Below are 20,978 nucleotides of genomic sequence, written 5' to 3'. Positions count from 1 at the left end.
TTTTTTTTTAACTTTTTCCGACATTATGCTGACTTTTTCTTTTTTTACTTTTTTCGAAATACTTCACTGTGACTTTTTTTTTACTTTTTTCGACATATATGACCTTTTTTTTTTTTTTACTTTTTTCGAAATATAAAATTATTTTTTTTTCCGACATATACCATGACTTTTTTTTTTTTTTGCTTTTTTTGAAATACTATACCATGATTTCTTTTTTTTTATATATATATATATATATATATACTTTTTTCGACATATACTGACTTTTTTTTTTTTTTTTTTTTTTGAAATATACAGTGAATTTTTTTTTAACTTTTTCCGACATCATACTATTATACAATTATTTTTTTTTTACTTTTTTCAACATTTTATACTATGACTTTTTTTTTTACTTTTTTCGAAATACTATACTGTGACTTTTTTTTTTTTTTTTACTTTTTCCGACATATACCATGACTTTTTTTTTTTACTTTTTTCGAAATACTATACAATGAATTTTTTTTTTACTTTTTACAACATATTGTACTATGACTTTTTTTTTTTTTTTTTTACTTTTTTCTAAATACTATACAATTATTTTTTTTTACTTTTTTCAACAAATACTATGACTTTTTTTTTTTACTTTTTTCGAAATACTATACTGTGACTTTTTTTTTTTTTTTTTTCGACATATTATATGACCTTTTTTTTTTTTACTTTTTTCGACTTATACTGATTTTTTTTTTTTTACTTTTTTCGAAATATTATACAATTATTTTTTTTTTACTTTTTTCGAAATATTATACAATTATTTTTTTTTTACTTTTTTTGAAATACTATACAATTATTTTTTTTTACTTTTTTCAACATATTATACTATGACTTTTTTTTTTTTTTACTTTTTTCGAAATATTATACAATTATTTTTTTTTTACTTTTTTCAACATTTTATACTATGACTTTTTTTTTTACTTTTTTCGAAATACTTCACTGTGACTTTTTTTTTACTTTTTTCGACATATATGACCTTTTTTTTTTTTTTACTTTTTTCGAAATATAAAATTATTTTTTTTTCCGACATATACCATGACTTTTTTTTTTTTTGCTTTTTTTGAAATACTATACCATGATTTCTTTTTTTTTATATATATATATATATATATATACTTTTTTCGACATATACTGACTTTTTTTTTTTTTTTTTTTTTTGAAATATACAGTGAATTTTTTTTTAACTTTTTCCGACATTATACTATGACTTTTTTTTTTTTACTTTTTTCGAAATACTTCACTGTGACTTTTTTTTTTTAACTTTTTTTACTACTATACTCTGACTTTTTTTTTTTTTTACTTTTTTCGAAATATACAATTAATTTTTTCGAAATACTATACAATTATTATTTTTTTTCAGCATATATTATGACCTTTTTTTTTTTTACTTTTTTCGACTTATACTGATTTTTTTTTTTTTACTTTTTTCGAAATATTATACAATTATTTTTTTTTTACTTTTTTCGAAATATTATACAATTATTTTTTTTTTACTTTTTTTGAAATACTATACAATTATTTTTTTTTACTTTTTTCAACATATTATACTATGACTTTTTTTTTTTTTTACTTTTTTCGAAATATTATACAATTAATTTTTTTTTACTTTTTTCGAAATACTATACAATTATTTTTTTTTTACTTTTTTCGAAATATTATACAATTATTTTTTTTTTACTTTTTTCAACATTTTATACTATGACTTTTTTTTTTACTTTTTTCGAAATACTATACTGTGACTTTTTTTTTTTTTTTTACTTTTTCCGACATATACCATGACTTTTTTTTTTTACTTTTTTCGAAATACTATACTGTGACTTTTTTTTTTTGTTTTTTTACTTTTTTCGACATATACCATGACCTTTTTTTTTTTTACTTTTTTCGACATATTATACAATGATTTTTTTTACTTTTTTTCGACATATTATACTGACTTTTTTTTTTTTACTTTTTTCGAAATACTATACTGTGAAATTTTTTTTTACTGTTTTCGACATATTATAAAAAAAAAATTTTCAACATATATTATGACCTTTTTTTTTTTTTTTTTTTTTTTTACTTTTTTCGAAATACTATACAATTATTTTTTTTTTAACTTTTTTCAACATATACTATGAATTTTTTTTTCTTTTTTACTTTTTTCGAAATATTATACAATTATTTTTTTTTTACTTTTTTCAACATTTTATACTATGACTTTTTTTTCACTTTTTTCGAAATACTATACTGTGACTTTTTTTTTTTTTTTACTTTTTTCGAAATATTATACAATTAATTTTTTTTTACTTTTTTCGAAATACTATACAATTATTTTTTTTTTACTTTTTTCAACATATTATACTATGACTTTTTTTTTTTTTACTTTTTTCGAAATATTATACAATTAATTTTTTTTTACTTTTTTCGAAATACTATACAATTATTTTTTTTTTACTTTTTTCAACATTTTATACTATGACTTTTTTTTTTTACTTTTTTCGAAATACTATACTGTGACTTTTTTTTTTTTTTACTTTTTTCGAAATATTATACAATTAATTTTTTTTTACTTTTTTCGAAATACTATACAATTATTTTTTTTTACTTTTTTCAACATATTATACTATGACTTTTTTTTTTTTTTACTTTTTTCGAAATATTATACAATTAATTTTTTTTTACTTTTTTCGAAATACTATACAATTATTTTTTTTTTACTTTTTTCGAAATATTATACAATTATTTTTTTTTTACTTTTTTCAACATTTTATACTATGACTTTTTTTTTTACTTTTTTCGAAATACTATACTGTGACTTTTTTTTTTTTTTTTACTTTTTCCGACATATACCATGACTTTTTTTTTTTACTTTTTTCGAAATACTATACTGTGACTTTTTTTTTTTTTTTTTTTACTTTTTTCGACATATACCATGACCTTTTTTTTTTTTACTTTTTTCGACATATTATACAATGATTTTTTTTACTTTTTTTCGACATATTATACTGACTTTTTTTTTTTTACTTTTTTCGAAATACTATACTGTGAAATTTTTTTTTTACTGTTTTCGACATATTATAAAAAAAAAATTTTCAACATATATTATGACCTTTTTTTTTTTTTTTTTTTTACTTTTTTCGAAATACTATACAATTATTTTTTTTTTTAACTTTTTTCAACATATACTATGAATTTTTTTTTCTTTTTTACTTTTTTCGAAATATTATACAATTATTTTTTTTTTACTTTTTTCAACATTTTATACTATGACTTTTTTTTTCACTTTTTTCGAAATACTATACTGTGACTTTTTTTTTTTTTTTACTTTTTTCGAAATATTATACAATTAATTTTTTTTTACTTTTTTCGAAATACTATACAATTATTTTTTTTTTACTTTTTTCAACATATTATACTATGACTTTTTTTTTTTTTTACTTTTTTCGAAATATTATACAATTAATTTTTTTTTACTTTTTTCGAAATACTATACAATTATTTTTTTTTTACTTTTTTCGACATATTATACAATGATTTTTTTTACTTTTTTTCGACATATTATACTGACTTTTTTTTTTTTACTTTTTTCGAAATACTATACTGTGAAATTTTTTTTTACTGTTTTCGACATATTATAAAAAAAAAAATTTTCAACATATATTATGACCTTTTTTTTTTTTTTTTTTTTTTTTTACTTTTTTCGAAATACTATACAATTATTTTTTTTTTTAACTTTTTTCAACATATACTATGAATTTTTTTTTCTTTTTTACTTTTTTCGAAATATTATACAATTATTTTTTTTTTACTTTTTTCAACATTTTATACTATGACTTTTTTTTCACTTTTTTCGAAATACTATACTGTGACTTTTTTTTTTTTTTTACTTTTTTCGAAATATTATACAATTAATTTTTTTTTACTTTTTTCGAAATACTATACAATTATTTTTTTTTTACTTTTTTCAACATATTATACTATGACTTTTTTTTTTTTTACTTTTTTCGAAATATTATACAATTAATTTTTTTTTACTTTTTTCGAAATACTATACAATTATTTTTTTTTTACTTTTTTCAACATTTTATACTATGACTTTTTTTTTTTTACTTTTTTCGAAATACTATACTGTGACTTTTTTTTTTTTTTACTTTTTTCGAAATATTATACAATTAATTTTTTTTTACTTTTTTCGAAATACTATACAATTATTTTTTTTACTTTTTTCAACATATTATACTATGACTTTTTTTTTTTTTTACTTTTTTCGAAATATTATACAATTATTTTTTTTTTACTTTTTTCGAAATACTATACAATTATTTTTTTTTTACTTTTTTCGAAATATTATACAATTATTTTTTTTTTACTTTTTTCAACATTTTATACTGACTTTTTTTTTTACTTTTTTCGAAATATTATACAATTATTTTTTTTTTACTTTTTTCGAAATACTATACAATTATTTTTTTTTTACTTTTTTCGAAATATTATACAATTATTTTTTTTTTACTTTTTTCAACATTTTATACTGACTTTTTTTTTTACTTTTTTCGAAATACTATACTGTGACTTTTTTTTTTTTTTTTTAACTTTTTCCGACATATACCATGACTTGTTTTTTACTTTTTTCGAAATACTATACTGTGACTTTTTTTTTTTTTTTTTTTACTTTTTTCGAAATACTATACTGTGACTTTTTTTTTTTTTTTTACTTTTTCCGACATATACCATGACTTTTTTTTTTTTTTTTTTTTTTTTAACTTTTTTCGACATATACTATGACTTTTATTTTTTTTACTTTTTTCGAAATACTATACTGTGACTTTTTTTTTTACTTTTTTCGAAATAATATACTGTGACTTTTTTTTACTTTTTTCGACATATACTATACTATGACTTTTTTTTTTTTTTTTACTTTTTTCGAAATATTATACAATAATTCTTTTTTTACTGTTTTCGACATAACTATGACTTTTTTTTTTTTACTTTTTTCGAAATACTATACTGTGACTTTTTTTTTTTTTACTTTTTTTTAAATACTATACTGACTTTTTTTTTTTTTTTTACTTTTTTTGACATATACCATGACTTTGTTTTTTTACTTTTTTCGAAATATTCTTCAATGAATTTGTTTGTCTTTTTTCGACATATTATACTATGACTTTTTTTTTTTTTACATATACTATGACTTTTTTTTTTAACTTTTTTCGACATACTATACTTTTTTTTTTTTTTACTTTTTTCGAAATATTCTTCAATGAATTTGTTTGTCTTTTTTCGACATATTATACTATGACTTTTTTTTTTTTTTACATATACTATGACTTTTTTTTTTAACTTTTTTCGACATACTATACTTTTTTTTTTTTTTACTTTTTTCGAAATATTATACAATAATTTTTTTAAACTTTTTTCAACATACTATACTATGACTTTTTTTTTTACTTTTTTTGAAGTATTATACAGTGAATTTCTTTTTAACTTTTTCCAACATATTATACTATGACTTTTTTTTAACTTATTTTAAAAATACTATACTGTACTTTTTTTTAACTTTTTTCGACATACTATACTATGACTTTTTTTTTTTTACTTTTTTCGAAATACTATACAATTATTTCTTTTTACTTTTTTCAACATTTTATACTATGACTTTGAATTTTTTTCGAAATACTATACTGTGACTTTTTTTTTTTTTTTTTAAACTTTTTTCGACATATAACATGACTTTTTTTTCACTTTTTTCGACATATACAATTAATTTGTTTTCACTTTTTTTGACATATTATACTATGACTTTTTTTTTTTTTTTTAACTTTTTTCGAAATATTATACAATTAATTTTTTTTTACTTTTTTCGACATATACTATGACGAAAAAAGTATATGTCATGCTCGCAGGTGCGTCCTCAAATCAAGTTACGTAACAGTCAGTAAAGCAAAAAAAAAAATCTGGTGTTTAACTATGTAAAGATGGTGTACATGCTGAAAGAAAGTGAAAGTGTAACAACAGTGATGCAAATTATCATTTTATTGTTGCTCTCATCTTCCATTACTGAAGATTAGATGAAGTTAAATCCAGAGTGGTAAATGCAGCAGAGTCCAGGTAGCCAGAAACCAAACAGAGTTCATCCTCAACTATTAATCAAGGCAACTTAGTTGGTGCAGAAACGATGCAGATAATCAGAAGACCTGGATAATATTAGAATAGTGATAACAGTGATGTGAACAACCATGGTAACATCATATCCTGTACATGATCAAAACCAGGATATTAATGTGCCTGCAAGCACACTCATTGTCCGCTTATCTCTCTGTAGTGAAAACAATGTCTTTCTACATCGTCAGCATCACACTACCAGTACAGGATGCATGTTCTTATAGCCTCTCCATCAGGCTAGTCGATGTACTCCAACATAAACACATAGTTCTCTCTGGTTGCCTTTAACTGAGATTTCCATTCCAATGATTCAACAGATCGTCTTTTGTACCTTCATCTTCTGTCTCTGGAGGTTTGTGGCTCTTCAGTGGATGATCAACCAAGAGTTCTACGTAGAGATGAAGAAAAAGAAGACAGACAGACAATAGTTAACTTCAACTCGTGTCCTTGAGAAAGTGTCACAGAATTATTTGTATATCTGTGATTACTGTATGTACTACCATCAGGCTATTAAAGGGACATTATGTAACTTTTTACACATATAACTCGTTTGATATTGCAAATGAGGGAACAGGTTGTAACCGAACCTAAAAATGAGACCTTCCGCAAATTTCTGTGTTTCCTCTTTCAGCCTGTAGACTGCTTTTTATGTGAAGGACTCGGGCCTGGTGGTTAGCTTAGCTTAGCACAGCATAAATACTGAAAGCATGGGGAAACAGCTGGCCTGGTAACAAGCAAAGACTCCAGCAAGTCACTGTGCCTGACCAAGAAATAGTCCCAACTCATAATGCCCTGTAAAACCACAACTTGTTGTTGTTACACTTTGTTTTTTATTAAACAAGATATGTAATAATTAGTGAGATTTAGAGGTGCTTGTAGGTGGATTTTGCTTCCTGCCTCATGCTAACCATCACCATCTGCTGGTGGCAACTTTATATTTAATGGACAAATATGAGAGTGGTGTTGTTCCTCTTAACTAACTAGCGAATAGGCGTATTTCCCAAAATGTTGACCTATTCCTTTAACACCCACATTCACATACCCACTAGCAAACATCACATTACATGTTTTAATATGGAAGTTGAGATGTGCTGAACACAATAGACAAAGACTGTGAGCAAATGTGTTATCATTCCCCGTTTGTTGTTGTGGTCATGTAAGCAGGCAGCAGTGGGTATGTGAAGCCATCCCTCTTACCTGCAAGGGTGGAATAAATTTGATGCACACGGCTCTGCTGTACGTCCAGCGCTTCTGTTAGCATCTGGTTTTCCACAGAGTAGTTGTAGGCTGGTTGGAAATGAAGATAGACACCAGTGAGTACATGTTCACACATACAAGACAAACACAATACTAGAGCTTGGCATTATCTTACCGTAATACAGAACAATGAACCACAGACAGAGCAGCACCACTGTGACACTGTTGAAGGACGAGACGGCAGGGTGTTTCTGTTTCTGTCAGGAGGAAAATACACATTAGATCAGAAAAAATGATGAAAACAATCTGTAAAACCTTAAAAATCACAGATATTGAAAATTTAGTAAACGGAGCTTACTTCACGTCGGATGTCTTCTTGCAGTTTTTTTAACGACTTACTGGATTCTCCAATTTGCTCCTTGAGCATGTCGAAGCGTTGGTCCATGTACTCCTGTTGAACACACACACACACACACAGTTCTACTTTAAACCCCATAACATATATTTTACCTTAAGTAGCTTTGAGTTGAAAATTAATCATCTTATTCTACACTATGACAGTAGTAGTGCTGTCAAAATTGGTCAAAAATGCCGTTCATATACAGACGAATCCGGCGACCTCTTTGTGTGTTCCGTGATCTAGCGGCGCCGCCATTACTGCGGTGGCAAGTCGTAGTGACTCAGTGTCTGATAACCGTGTTTACTGGTGACTTTCAGCCAAAAGCGTCTGTGGTTGCTCGTAGTAACTTACTTTAATGGTCAGCATAGATAACAAACACAGATGAGTATGTATTTAAAATGGATTAAAGTCAAATTGAAGGCTTTCATGAGGACACCTCAAATATATTTATATATTTATATATATATATATACATATACCACTAGAATCTTAAATATAGTTCTATAGGTTTGCACAAAGCTTTTCTGCACAGCACAGCATGGATTTGAGATAAAGGGATAAAGAGATAAAGGGTGAATGAATGAGGTGGAGTGGGGAGTGTAGTTGACAGTCAGACAGAGATTTCAGATTTTCAGGGACCAGAAAATCCTGTTTCTCTGCACTGCATGCAGCAACAGCAGCAATTTCCTACCTCAGTGTGGTTAATGCCACTCTGTTTATGAGAAACTTTTGCTACCACAAACTTCCTTTGTAAATCCAACCTGATATTGTCTTATTGACCTAAAGATGTTTCCTGTATAATATAGTGTGAAAGTGTGTTATTCAAAACTCACAGTCAGCTGTCTCCGCAGGACGGAGGAGGCCTCAGTGGCCAGGTTGTGCTGCTTGCTCTCCAGGGCGCACACATTGCAGATGTAGCGCCTGGACGTGTTGCAGTAGTATCTCAGCACCTCGTCCTCGTGCTGCGGGCATTTCCTCTCCAGGAGGTCACCTAGAGGACTGACCAAGGGGTGTCCCGTGAACACTGGCAGCTCCTGGTGGTCCTTGACGTGCTCTTTACATAATGACACTTCACACTTCAGACACGTTTTGATGGCCAGAGTTTTGTTCTCCATGCAGCAGTCGCAGTACACACTTTTTGTTTGCTCTTCCTGAAAATCAGACATTGAGATGTGGGGGAAAAAGGTGTGTTAGACATTTGTCCACTTCTGATTAGTTTTAACATTCCACAACTATTAGTATATTCTCTAAGTGTCACGATTAAAGAGATTGTAAATAAAAGTGCTCATAGTAGATACCCTTCTCCTCCTGTTCACCGTGAAGTCCTCTACGATGTTGGCCAGCACGTAGCTCTTCTGCACCCCAATGACCGGTCCAAAATATGTCCTACAGTCTGGACAACGGAAGGGAATGTCTGAGGAGTGATCCATCAAGTTTTCCAGACAGCCCATACACATGCTGTGTCCACAGGACAGCTGCCGGGGATCTTTAAAGATGTCCTGGCACACTGGGCACGTCAGCATCTCCTCAAGCTTTGTTTTCTCAATATCTTCCATTTTTGATCCCTCTTCAGTGAGCAAGAAAAGAGCAGAGAGGAAGGAGTTAACTGCAGAGTTCCTCCAGCACTCAGCTGCTGCCTTTGTAAACACGTCTGTTTCGTTTGTTATGAATAACCCACAAGCCTTAGCACGACATCACGGGAGCTAATAAGTAAAATGATCTCTACCTTTAAAGTTAAAGCTGAGTAACTCCCTCGATATTGTATGTCTGCTATCTTCCGTACACACATTGCTGAAAGTGAAAGTACTGCTGAGATTATATCTGTACATCCTGGTGGGGGCGGGTCGTAAGAGGAGGAGGATACAGAGTAACTTGCTAAACTAAATATATATAAGTTATACATTTTAAAGTTGGATACTACGACGGAGTTTTAGGGTAGTTTTATTAGGGTATATTATATATATATTATATATAGTATTATATTAGTATTACGATAATAAAGTCACAAGTTTACGAGAAGAAAGTAGTAATATTATGAGACTAATGTCAGAAGTTTAAGAGATTATTTTTTAATATTATGAGAATAAAGTCCTAGTTATTATTAATATTATATTATTAATTAATTATTATAAAGTAGTAATTTTACATGTTATTTTAGAGGGGAAATAGAGCAGCGTGCCGTCTGTGTGAAAATGAGGAATGTGGAGCATCTTGTGAAGTTATATTTAAGTATAGGTTTCACAAATAACAAAATACTTCATATTTTGGCACATCAGCACCACATTATCATCAGTATCAGGACCTTGAAAAGATTCTTGAATTATGACTTTATTCTTATTAAATTACAACTTTTTTCTCGTAAAGTTATAACTTGATTTTAGTAATATTGCGACTTTTTTTCTCGTAAAGTTATGACTTTATTCTCATTAAATTACAACTTTTTTCTCATAAAGTTATAACTTGATTCTAGTAATATTGCGACTTTTTTTCTCATAAAGTTATAACTTGATTCTAGTAATATTGCGACTTTTTTTCTCATAAAGTTATGACTTTATTCTCGTAAAATTACAAGTTTTTGTTCTTGAAATAGTATGACTTTATTATCATTAAATTAAATTTTTTTGTCGAAAAAGTTATGACTTTATTGTCATCAAATTACAACTTTTTTTCTCGTAACATTTTTTGACTTTATTCTCGTAATATTACAACTTTTTTCTCGTAAAGTTATGTCTTTATTCTCATATTACAACTTTTTTTTCTTGAAATAGTATGACTTTATTCTCATTAAATTACGACTTTTTTCTCGTAAAGTTATGTCTTTATTCTCATATTCCGACTTTTTTTTCTTGAAATAGTATGACTTTATTCTCATTAAATTACGACTTTTTCTCGTAAAGTTATGACTTTATTCTCGCAATATTACAACTTTTTTCTCGTAAAGTTATGACTTTATTCTCATTAAATTTCATTTTTTTCTCATAAAGTTATGACTTTATTCTCGTAATATTACAACTTTTTTCTCGTAAAGTTATGTCTTTATTCTCATATTACGACTTTTTTTTCTTGAAATAGTTTGACTTTATTTTCATTAAATTACAACTTTTTTCTCGTAAAGTTATGACTTTATTCTCATAATATTGGAACTTTTTGGCGTAAATTTATGACTTTATTCTCGTAATATTACAACTTTTTTTTTTGAAATGGTACGACTTTATTCTCATTAAATTACGACTTTTTTCTTGTAAAGTTATGACTTTATTCTCGTAATATTACGACTTTTTTTCTTGAAATAGTATGACATTATTCTTATTAAATTACGACTTTCTCGTAAAGTTATGACTTTATTCTCGTAATATTAAGACTTTTTTTCTTGAAATGGTATGACTTTATATTCATTAAATTACGACATTTTCTTTCTTGTAATATTCTGACTTTATTCTTGAAATCTCTGATTTTTTTTCCCCCTTCAATGTTGCCCTAATACTCGTTGTAGGATACAGGATTACATAATCAAAATGTCATTATAAGACAACAAAAATAAGACAATAATTGTTAAAACTGCTACTTGTTGTGCTACAAGGCTGATCTTGATTGACTGTAGTAACTATAATTTATCACCGACCTCTGGACAACTTAACTAAACATTAACATGATTAGCTCTGGCCAAGAAAAGTGTTCAAAGTCCAGTCCTGTCCTGCTGTTGTTGCATGTGGACTGTCATGGCTCACCTACAGTAGCTAACATGGCACAGAGCTAAGGTTAATGTTCCACCTGTGGGTTCAGCCAGATTAACTAATAAACACCTGTGTGGGTGTACAGTACTGTGTAGTGGCTGTGTAGGAGCTACAGAACCGTCTTAAACTGTGTAATGTAATACAACAAATGGTAAATTGTCTCTATAACTTAGTGAAACAGGAATAAATGTGTTTCTTCTCCACCTCACTAAGGTTGAAACTGGTCAACATTTTAAACTGTTGCTAGGCGACAAACTTTGCATCAGAAGTCATACAAATAAAAACGTATTTACTTACTCAACGTATTCTTTCCGTTTCTCCCATGTTATTAAGTAAGGACAAAACAAAACCCGTCACGGATAAAGCCGTGAACGTATTATATATTATTCTATCCTATATCGTATTCAATCATCTTTTCCTAACTAACTATCAGCTAACTAACTGACTAACACATGGCAACATTACACTTCCTGTTTACATCCCGCTAAGCATGATGGGAACTCTGGTGGCAAAAAATATATCCATCCCAAATAGAATAAGAAGACAACATTAAAGTGAGGTTTAACTCTCACACATTTGTGTTTAGGAATGTAAAACTTTGCGACTATGATAATGAGATTAATTAGAATATATATTCTCTTTTTCTCTCTCTCTATATATATATATATAATTATATAATATAATATAATATAATAAAATAATAATAATAATATATATTATATATAATATATATAGATATTATATAATATCTATATATATTATATAATATTATATAGATATTATATATAATTATATATATATTCTCTAATATTCCAGTAGAAGTTCAAAGTTACAGATAATATTTTCCTAGTTAAATCTACAAATATCTTGCAACAGTTTAAGGGTGTGTGTACATTTCCAGAACAGATGGACAATTGATTCAGTATGAGAATCACACAAGGCACAGCTTAAATCAATATCATTTTTAATTTAACAAAAAAGGACCTAACTAGATAAAATTGATGAATGATTTTAGATGACACTTCTTTGACCTTATTTACCAAAAAATATTTTTGTGGGAGATTCCAATCTTTTTTCCAACATAATTATTGGTTACACGACTATTGCAAAAAGTAAAACAGCAAAGTCAATATCTTCTGCAAAAAACAAAGACTAGTAAAACGATGAGTTTGTGCTCCCATTTTAATGTTTTTACTTAAGTTACTATTATTTATTTATATTAACCCCTGGCATGTTTTGTGTTTTATGTTACTTTTTTATTTATACATTTTATTGTTATGTTTGTTTGTTTTTATCTACCCCCTGAATTCCTTTAGATGTATTGTTTACCTACAGTATGTATTGATTTAATTGTTCTTTGTATTGTTTACAACTTTAAAATTAAGTCTATTGAAAAAAGAAAACAACATTAATGAAAATTATCTTATCCTTATTGGCAGTGGTGGAATGTAACTGAGTATATTTAGTCAAGTACTGTACTTTAGTACAATTTTGAGGTACTTGTATTTTACTTGAGTATTGCCATTTTATGCTACTTACAGTAATGCTTCTACTCCACTACATTTTGGAAGCCAGTGTTACACTTTTTGCTCCACGACATTTATTTGACGGTTTGAATTGTTACTTTGCTGATTTAGATTATTAATACAAAGTATAAATCAACTATTATATTCTGATATATTATTATAGATTAAGCTACATGGCAGAATAAAGTAGTCAAAATTACCTTTACCAACCATAACATGGGCCATTCTGCATAATGAGTACTTTTACTTTCGGTACTTTAAGTACATGATGCAAATACTTTTGTACTTTGACTTAAATAAGATTTCAAATGCAGGACATTAAGTTTGAGTACTTCTATACCGCAGTATTGATACTTTTACTTAGCAGATCTGAATACTTCTCACACCACTATTATAAGTTTTATTCTGAAAATAACAAACTAGCTAGTGTTTAGCTAAGACATGTAGTGACTTTACCATTGGTCTTAAAGTGATTTATACCTGATCTATAAAGCATTAGTAATTTATCTAACAATTGAGCCATTACAACGTATAAACATATCATAACGGGTGCTTTATTGTGAAAGGCTGATGTTAGAATCGACGGTCCGGAGGGAAGTTTGACCGACTCTATGCATGTGCACTTCCTATCCCCTGAGCAATAGGCTCTCCTAACCCCAACCATTCATCCCTCCAGACCATCCATTCTAGCATCAACCTATTAGAAAGTCGTCCTCTTCCTCCATAATGAATGTAGTGTGTTGAGGGTTCTCACAACAAAATAACTAAATTATCTGTGTGTCACAAAGATGTTTTTTTTATTATTAATAATACACAAGAAAAATGTTATCTAGCATCAGAAATTTAAAAAGCTGAACGTAGACATGTATTCAGGAATATAAAACCTTTTTTTAAACTTTATCAAAAAATCAAAAATCAACAAGATCACATTTGTTTGGCCATATGTACACTTATTATAGTAGTATTATCAATCCAAAGGGTTTCAACACTGAAACCAGATGTCTTTGACATCTAGGTCATGAAAGGAAAGAAGTCAGTACATATATTTAGTAATCATAACATCAATACAAAACAAAACACTTTTTGATTAGTTTAAAGTAAAAAAGACATGACATAAAGATTGTAGAAATCAAAAACAAACATCAGTTGAAGTCCTTTATGTATAACCATGACACAGGAAGGTTGGCAGGTGAGGATCTGTATGCTGCCCAGCCAAACAATCACCAGCTATCTTCTATCTGTAGCCATAAAAGTATAATATTTTACTGATGTATTTCAACCCATTTACAAGATAACAATCTCCAAGAAGCAGCAGAGAACTTCAGCATATAGCATGTAGTATGTAAAGGCCCTTACTCACCAAGTCGACAGTCGGACATTTTGGGGCCGTCGGTGAGAGAAATCACTCTGATTGGCTGTTCAGCTTAAACAAATCAGTGCATGAGAAGAGAAACGGAAGTGAGGAAAGCAAGCAAACAAGTAAAGTCAAGAGTGCATACACAGAAGGCTCTTCTCATTTTTACATCTTCATCTCATCTGATCATTCCAATACACGGATATTTTCACAACGACATGGCCATCTGGAATGAAGTTAGGTGGTGAGTGAGAGTGGTATTGCTTGTATAGCTGCAGAAATACGTAGAAATGGAGCAAATATGATTAAAACGGTCACTATATCAGTTGACAGTTGTGCATGAATCATCAAAAATCATGTGCCTCAGTGTCCTCCGGTGCTCCTAATGGCATCTGTAAGGTTTCACAGACCGGAGGAAAACAACCAATCAGAGCCGAGCTGGAGCCTTGCCGTCTCTGAGCAGCTGTCAATCACTCACAAAATATGATCAAACGATCAAACTAGGCAGCGTTGATCAAATATGAATCAATATTCTGTTACTGTAATGCTTATTTCTCGCCTCAAATGTTTTCAGAAACACCTTGTGGTGTACTGTTTAGCTGTAAAATGAGAACGTTTTACAGGCAATAAGAATGCTCAATAGGAACGCTCTCTCTCTCTCTCTCTCTGAAATGACCTGTGATTGGCCAAAGTCTCCCATCAAGGGCTAGGTTTTCTAAAGAGGAGGTGCAGTTATTTCTCAGAACACTTAAATTACAGTATGCTGAAAGATTATTATGGAATTTTTGCCCAATGATGCCAAAACATTCTGCCTACTGAAGTGTTAAGGGATAATGTACAGTGAGCGAGTCACTGTTGCAAAATAAACCCCGGCAAGGTGATGCGGCATCCCGACGCAAAGCAGAGGGGTGGCTTTATTTCGCAACACTAACTTAAAGGAACAGTGTGTAACATTTCGGGGGATCTATTAGCAGAATGTTACTATGTTTTCTTTAGTGTATAATCACCTGAAATCAAGATTTGTGTTTCTGTTACTTTAGAGCCCTTCATATCTACATAGGGAGCGGGTCCTCTTCACGGAGTCCGCCATAAGGCCACCGTAGTTCCCGGACATGCAATCTGCAACCTCACCACTAGATGCCACTAAATCTTCTACACAGTACATACTGTACCTTTAAGAAATCCATTTGAGACAAAAATGGTCCTCCAGAGTCCGAGATCAGAACTGCGTCCATAGCAGCGGTCTGCTATAAAGAAATAACAGACCATGGAATGCCGTAATTGGCCAATCAAAATCAACAAAGCCGGGTAATAAACCATAAACCTGGTTAACGTTGCTCGGTGGAGGGGATTCTCTTTGCAGACTGATCATGTGTTTCTCAGAAGGTCTAATGTAAAAAAAGTGTCAAGTATTTGTACAACTCTTGCACACTGTTCCAGTCCCACTATTGGTCCATAATCACAAGAGGCAAAAACATGGTGAGGAATAAGAAACAAAGAAAAATAAGACAAAACCATCGTATAAGTTTCTAAAAAAGCCCCCATGACTCTGTCCCCCTTCTTACTGATCATTAAAATATAAACTTTCTGGATCATGGTTTCTGTTTCTCTCATAGCTCTAACTTTACGTATATAAACGTTACATGACATGACTACAAAAGCGGTACAGTGTTTTCAGTCTGAGGTAGAAAGCGGTGCAACCCCCACAACCAGCTGTTGTTCCACTGCTACAATCCAGCAATTGTCCTGAATGAAGGAACAAAGAATCCACACTGGCTCAGTTTATGTCTCTCCAGATTCTTTACGATCCTGAACGTCTTGCCGCAAGTGGCGCAGTTGAACGGCTTCTCCCCGCTGTGAAACCTCAGGTGTGATTTCAGATTTTCCCGCAGACGGAAACTTTTGCCGCAATGCGTGCAGTTGTGCGGCCTCAGCCCTGTGTGGAACCTCACGTGGCGACGGAGGCTCTTCCTCAGTGCGAACGTCTTGGAGCACGTCGAGCACGAGTACGGTTTCTCTCCGGTGTGAAAGCGCTCGTGCCGCCGGAGAATCTTCCTCCGCTTGAACGTCTTCCTGCAGATGCTGCAGGGGTATCCGTCGCGGGAGTGGGAGACCACCTTCTGAAGCCGCCACACGCCGTTTTCACAGGGGGTGAAGCAGCAGAGGCGATGGCCTGTGTGAAGACCTTGGTGGCGGCGGAGGTCTTTGGGCAGAGGCCAGCCAGTTTTGTGGTTAGCATCATGACATTTGGCGATGGCGTCCTGAAGCTTCTTCTCCCACTTGGGCACCTTAAGCACGTCCACCAGTTGTACCGCGCAGGGACGCGTCTGCTTTTTGTCCGGAGAAGTCAGTTTCAGTTTCATGTGGAGGTTGTTCTTCGTATCCTTTGGCGTGTGGATCCGTTCCCAAACGCCGACCTGAGCAGGAGTCACAGCTCCATCAGATGAGGACGGACTGTAGGCAGTGCCCTTGGCGGTGCTGACGCAGACTTGCTGAGGCTCGGTTTGAACAGGCTTCTCTGAGCCGTCGGGTTTCAGGGCTGGAGACTCCAGCTTGAGGATCAACGGGCACACAAACTTTACCTTCTCACCAGAAATGACATCACGTGTATCTGGTTGGATCACGAGAGGCTTCTGTTTAGCTGGAGAGCTTTGCGTAGACCTGTGTCTTAATGTCTCCGTCCATGTCTCTGCAGAGACTGAAAAAAGATGCATTTTTTTTTTAATTATATTGTAAATTCCCATCATCCTTTTCTCATTCAGCTTCAACATCCCTCCACCCTTTTCCCAGTGCAATTACAACCTTTTGAGACATGGAATACACATCATCACTGGCGTCATCTATCGGTTAAAGGAATGTCTTTTTGTCATTCAGACATGACGGCATATTTATGGAAAGAGACAGGGTAAATGAGAGGGATCAGAATGTGTGTGCGAGAAAGTAGTGAGTTAAAAGTGTTACAATAAGGAAGAAGAGTAGTTTTTGGTTCTCTCACAGGCTTTAGATGAGACATTAAATGTATTGCAGTGTTCTTAGAAGGTAGTAAAAGATGCACATTTCTCAGTCTTTGCATGTTTTACTTTGTGCAGCCTTCACATTAAAGGGATAGTTTGGGTGTTTTGAAGTGGGGTTGTATGAGGTACTTATCCATAGTCAGTGTATCACCTACAGTAGATGACTCGGAAGCAAATCAATGTACTGCTGTGGACGGGGCCAGCAGCAAAACGTATTTTAGGAAAATAAAAGAAAGGCTCACCTAACTTAAAAACCCAATAATATTCGTTTAAGTGTACGTTATATTTAGAATATTGTCTTTGCTTTATTTTGCAATAAGGCAGGCCTTTACTTCTCCTTTCTGATGGGGAACTGAGCTGAAAGTGAAACTTATCCATGTTGCTTCCAAAGGTAGCAGGCTCAGATGACAAAAACAGTTTAGATACGTTTCACTTCACTTTCAGTGAAGTCAGTTTCAGTTCATTGTTGGAAAATATTCGAAATATCCCCGTCCACAGCACTGTATTGCTTTGCTCCAGTGCCGATACTCCTGATTGTTAGGCGTGGGAAATTTCAGCTCAGCACTGCATCAATCAGTTTACACAGAAATTAAATTTAATAGGCTAAACCTTCAATGTACCTGCACTCTTAAATGTCAGCTCGACCGGTATGGCTCCACCTCACGTGAGCTACTCTGCAGGTGGAGATGTGGATACTTCTCAGTGTGAAGTGTAAAAAAGGTTGGGTAGATGCACTGAGATGATGTGCAACCTCATGTCTTTCCTCTTAGGTATTGTATCACATAACTAATAAGTGCTACGTTTGATATTTATAGAAAAATCTCTGTAGAATTCGCTTTCAATAAACATCTATATTATGATATGATATATTACAGCGAGTATTTTATTTTATAAACGGCCCTTGCCGCATTTCCGTTGGATTTACTTCCTCTTTGCTCCGGGACTCTTACAGGGAAGGTAAGCATGTTCTCAGCTCTCTGTAGATTGATCTAATTATATAATTTGCAGTTTATTTATTCTTTTTGATAATGCTATTGGTTGGCTTTACTTCCCCTCTTTGCGCCGGGACATTTACTAGGAAGGCTATGAGAGCATGAATGCAAGAGAGACCCTGTGAATGTTTTGTTTCTTCAAACAGTTGCTGTTGCTGCTGGTGGGGAAATAAATTGCTCAAAGATCGTCCCAGGAAGTGTGTCCATACCTTATACACAACGCAACGCAGAATCAGACCCACTACAGTTGCAGTACTGTTTGTTTAGTCTGAATACATTTGCATAATTTAATTTAATTTCTCTGTTTGTTTAGTCTGCCTGTCAGTGTGTTTTAGCTTTGGATTTGAACTAACTGTCACGGTGCTTTTTCTTACCATGCAAAACGACTTCTGTTTGAGGATCACTATCAGTTGGAGACTCTGCTTCGAACCCGCTCAGCTCCACCATTTCTACAGTCTCTGCCACAACCTGTTGAAAGAAAAAAACATAAATGAGCATGTCTGCATTACACAGGGTGTTACGAGGACACCTAAGCCTTGAGGCAAATCATGTTATTAAAAATCAAATGACGAGACGTACTGTCTGCTATAACAAAAAAAAGAACAGGCCATGCTGAGATGATGTGCTCATGTAGGAGTCACAGTCTCACTCAGCCTGTTCCACAGGTTATTTACACCCCTGTAAATTCTCACTGACCCGTTCCTTCAGAGGCGACCACTCGGGGTCAACCTGGCCATTATCTTCAGTCAGGAGGATCTCTGATGGAATGAGACACCCCTCCACCACCTCCACGCTGCACTCCCTCAAACAATCACCATCTGAGAGGATGGAGGGGCCTGTGGAGAAGAGGAGAGGGGGGAGGGGTTAAGACAGAGGCACACAAACATTCCTTTACACTGGATTTGTAATTGGGAACACCCTGCAGGAGCTCCATCCAAGTTACAAAGTGTGTGCAAGAATTGAATGCACATATGCAACAAGCTAAATGCATACAAAATAAGCATCTTTCTGATTTTGCTCTGCAGTTAAAGCAGCTAGTTTGCACTCGACCCATGCATTTATCCAGAGTTGCCAAGTCTGCTTATATAAGCTACTTTGGGTACAAATATTGGTAGCAGTGTGTTGCGTTTTTTTGGGCTTGTTGCTTATTTAGGCTCCTGTCTCTCTCCGACAATTTGAAGGCAGTTTGTTATAATTGTAAGTATGATACACAAGCACATCATGCCAATCTGGTTAAAAAAAAAAAAAAGTTAAGTTGCAAGCTAAACATAAAACACAAAAATTAAATAAAATGTTCTATTACTTTCAGTTTAGTTGACAAGAAAAATGTAGTTTCAAGCTAAAAATGGATGCAAAAATTTAAATAAAATGTTCTTTTACTTTAAGTTCAGTTGACAATAAATATGTTAAGTTAAAAGCTACAAATTTATGCAAAAACTAAATTAAATGTTCAACTTGTTTGAGTTTAGTTGACAAGGAAAATGTAAAGTTATAAACTAAAAATGGATGCAAAAAATTAAATAAAATGTTCTATTACTTTAAGTTCAGTTGACACGAAAACATGTTAAGTTACAAGCTAAAAAGATATGCAAAAATTAAATTAAATGTTCAACTTGTTTATGTTTAGTTGACAAAAAAAATGTAAAGTTACAAACTAAAAATGGATGCAAAAATTAAATTAAATGGAACACCCTGCAGGAGCTCCGTGCAACAGTAAACAAAGTGTTTGCAAGAACTAAATGCACATATGCATCAAGCTAAATGCATGCAAAATAGTGCAGTGAAAGCAACTAGTGTGCACTCTTCCTCATGCATCTCTCCGTCCTGCAGCCTGGCCGCCCTGGACATAAACAGGAAGTCCTTTAAGCATTTAAAGCTAACACACCAGAGAGCTCAAACGGCGGATAAATGTCGTCCACTTGCACTCCGATGCTGCGCGTCGAGTCTCTGCTGGACAAACTATCAAGTGTCTCGTTTCGCCGTTTGTCCTCCGTGCGGCCCACGCCCACGTCCAGCACCGAGGCTCGGTATCTGCTCTCGAACAGTTTGGTTAACTCCACCGTGGCAGCTTTCACCAGAGCTCCGAGCACAGACTCCACCTGAGCCTGCAGGTTCACGACGCCCAACGACATCTCTTGGCTGCTCCTCCACTGCCGTGCAGAAACGTCAGCGCTTTTATAGTATATATGTAGTATAGAGGGAATTAAAAAATTTAGCAGAGGAGTTTATTTATCAACGACAACCACATGGCTTGCAAGAAGAAGGGGCGTGTCTCTGACTAACGCAGGCGCGTCAGATGCGTCATTACGTCATGAGGTGAAGGGGCGGAGCTAAACGATAAAAACAAACATCTTTTTAGCCATCATTCTTTTACTTATCTATTTTTTTTTTTTTTTTTAATCTTGCCCTAATTTGATGACACCCCCACTCCGTCTCAAGCACACACACTGTACACAGTGACATGTAATACACACCTTGATATTGATCTTTGCCTGATTCTGTTGTCTTTTTTTTGTTTTCTTTATTCATATTTTCCTTTTTCTTATTTATTTGTTGATAAAAAAAAAGATCTGAGATTTCGAGAATAAAG

General features: G+C 31.9%; 2 protein-coding genes across 3 annotated transcripts; both read right to left on the bottom strand.

Moving 5' to 3' along the window:
* Positions 1-6,022: 6,022 nt before the first annotated feature.
* On the bottom strand, positions 6,023-11,981 carry LOC119498862 (E3 ubiquitin/ISG15 ligase TRIM25-like). Of its 2 annotated transcripts, none has more exons than XM_037787956.1 (7): positions 11,800-11,981; positions 9,067-9,338; positions 8,602-8,919; positions 7,727-7,819; positions 7,544-7,625; positions 7,369-7,458; positions 6,023-6,559 (listed from the first exon to the last, which is right to left on the bottom strand). In XM_037787956.1, exons 2-7 carry the CDS (start codon positions 9,322-9,324, stop codon positions 6,456-6,458), a joined length of 945 nt encoding a protein of 314 aa, XP_037643884.1. In that variant the 5' UTR covers positions 9,325-9,338; positions 11,800-11,981; the 3' UTR covers positions 6,023-6,455. The 2 variants fall into 2 exon arrangements, with proteins under 2 accessions (XP_037643884.1, XP_037643885.1); XM_037787957.1 differs by having other exon boundaries at positions 7,544-7,619.
* A 3,525-nt stretch (positions 11,982-15,506) lies between these two features.
* si:rp71-1g18.1 (uncharacterized protein LOC559922 homolog) lies at positions 15,507-20,954 on the bottom strand. Its single transcript, XM_037787955.1, has 4 exons — positions 20,274-20,954; positions 19,085-19,224; positions 18,763-18,856; positions 15,507-17,080 (listed from the first exon to the last, which is right to left on the bottom strand). The coding sequence occupies exons 1-4, from the start codon at positions 20,518-20,520 to the stop codon at positions 16,110-16,112; spliced, it is 1,452 nt and encodes a 483-aa protein (XP_037643883.1). The 5' UTR covers positions 20,521-20,954; the 3' UTR covers positions 15,507-16,109.
* Between the last annotated feature and the right edge of the window lie 24 nt (positions 20,955-20,978).

The sequence above is a fragment of the Sebastes umbrosus genome, chromosome 12 (assembly GCF_015220745.1).
Source record: "Sebastes umbrosus isolate fSebUmb1 chromosome 12, fSebUmb1.pri, whole genome shotgun sequence".
Taxonomy (NCBI): Eukaryota; Metazoa; Chordata; class Actinopteri; order Perciformes; family Sebastidae; genus Sebastes; species Sebastes umbrosus.
Note: the sequence above shows the minus strand (reverse complement) of the source record. Positions and strands in the feature narration are given on the sequence as shown.

Coding starts and splice junctions, on each gene's coding strand:
- si:rp71-1g18.1 (XM_037787955.1), bottom strand. CDS start 20,520: ATGTCGTTGGGCGTCGTGAACCTGCAGGCTCAGGTGGAGTCTGTGCTC. Junction 19,225..20,273: donor TCCGCCGTTTGAGCTCTCTG/GTGTGTTAGCTT, acceptor TCTTCTCCACAG/GCCCCTCCATCCTCTCAGAT. Junction 17,081..18,762: donor AACAGAAGTCGTTTTGCATG/GTAAGAAAAAGC, acceptor ATCTTTTTTCAG/TCTCTGCAGAGACATGGACG.
- LOC119498862 (XM_037787956.1), bottom strand. CDS start 9,324: ATGGAAGATATTGAGAAAACAAAGCTTGAGGAGATGCTGACGTGCCCA. Junction 7,459..7,543: donor GTTCATTGTTCTGTATTACG/GTAAGATAATGC, acceptor ATTTCCAACCAG/CCTACAACTACTCTGTGGAA. Junction 6,560..7,368: donor AATTTATTCCACCCTTGCAG/GTAAGAGGGATG, acceptor ATCTCTACGTAG/AACTCTTGGTTGATCATCCA.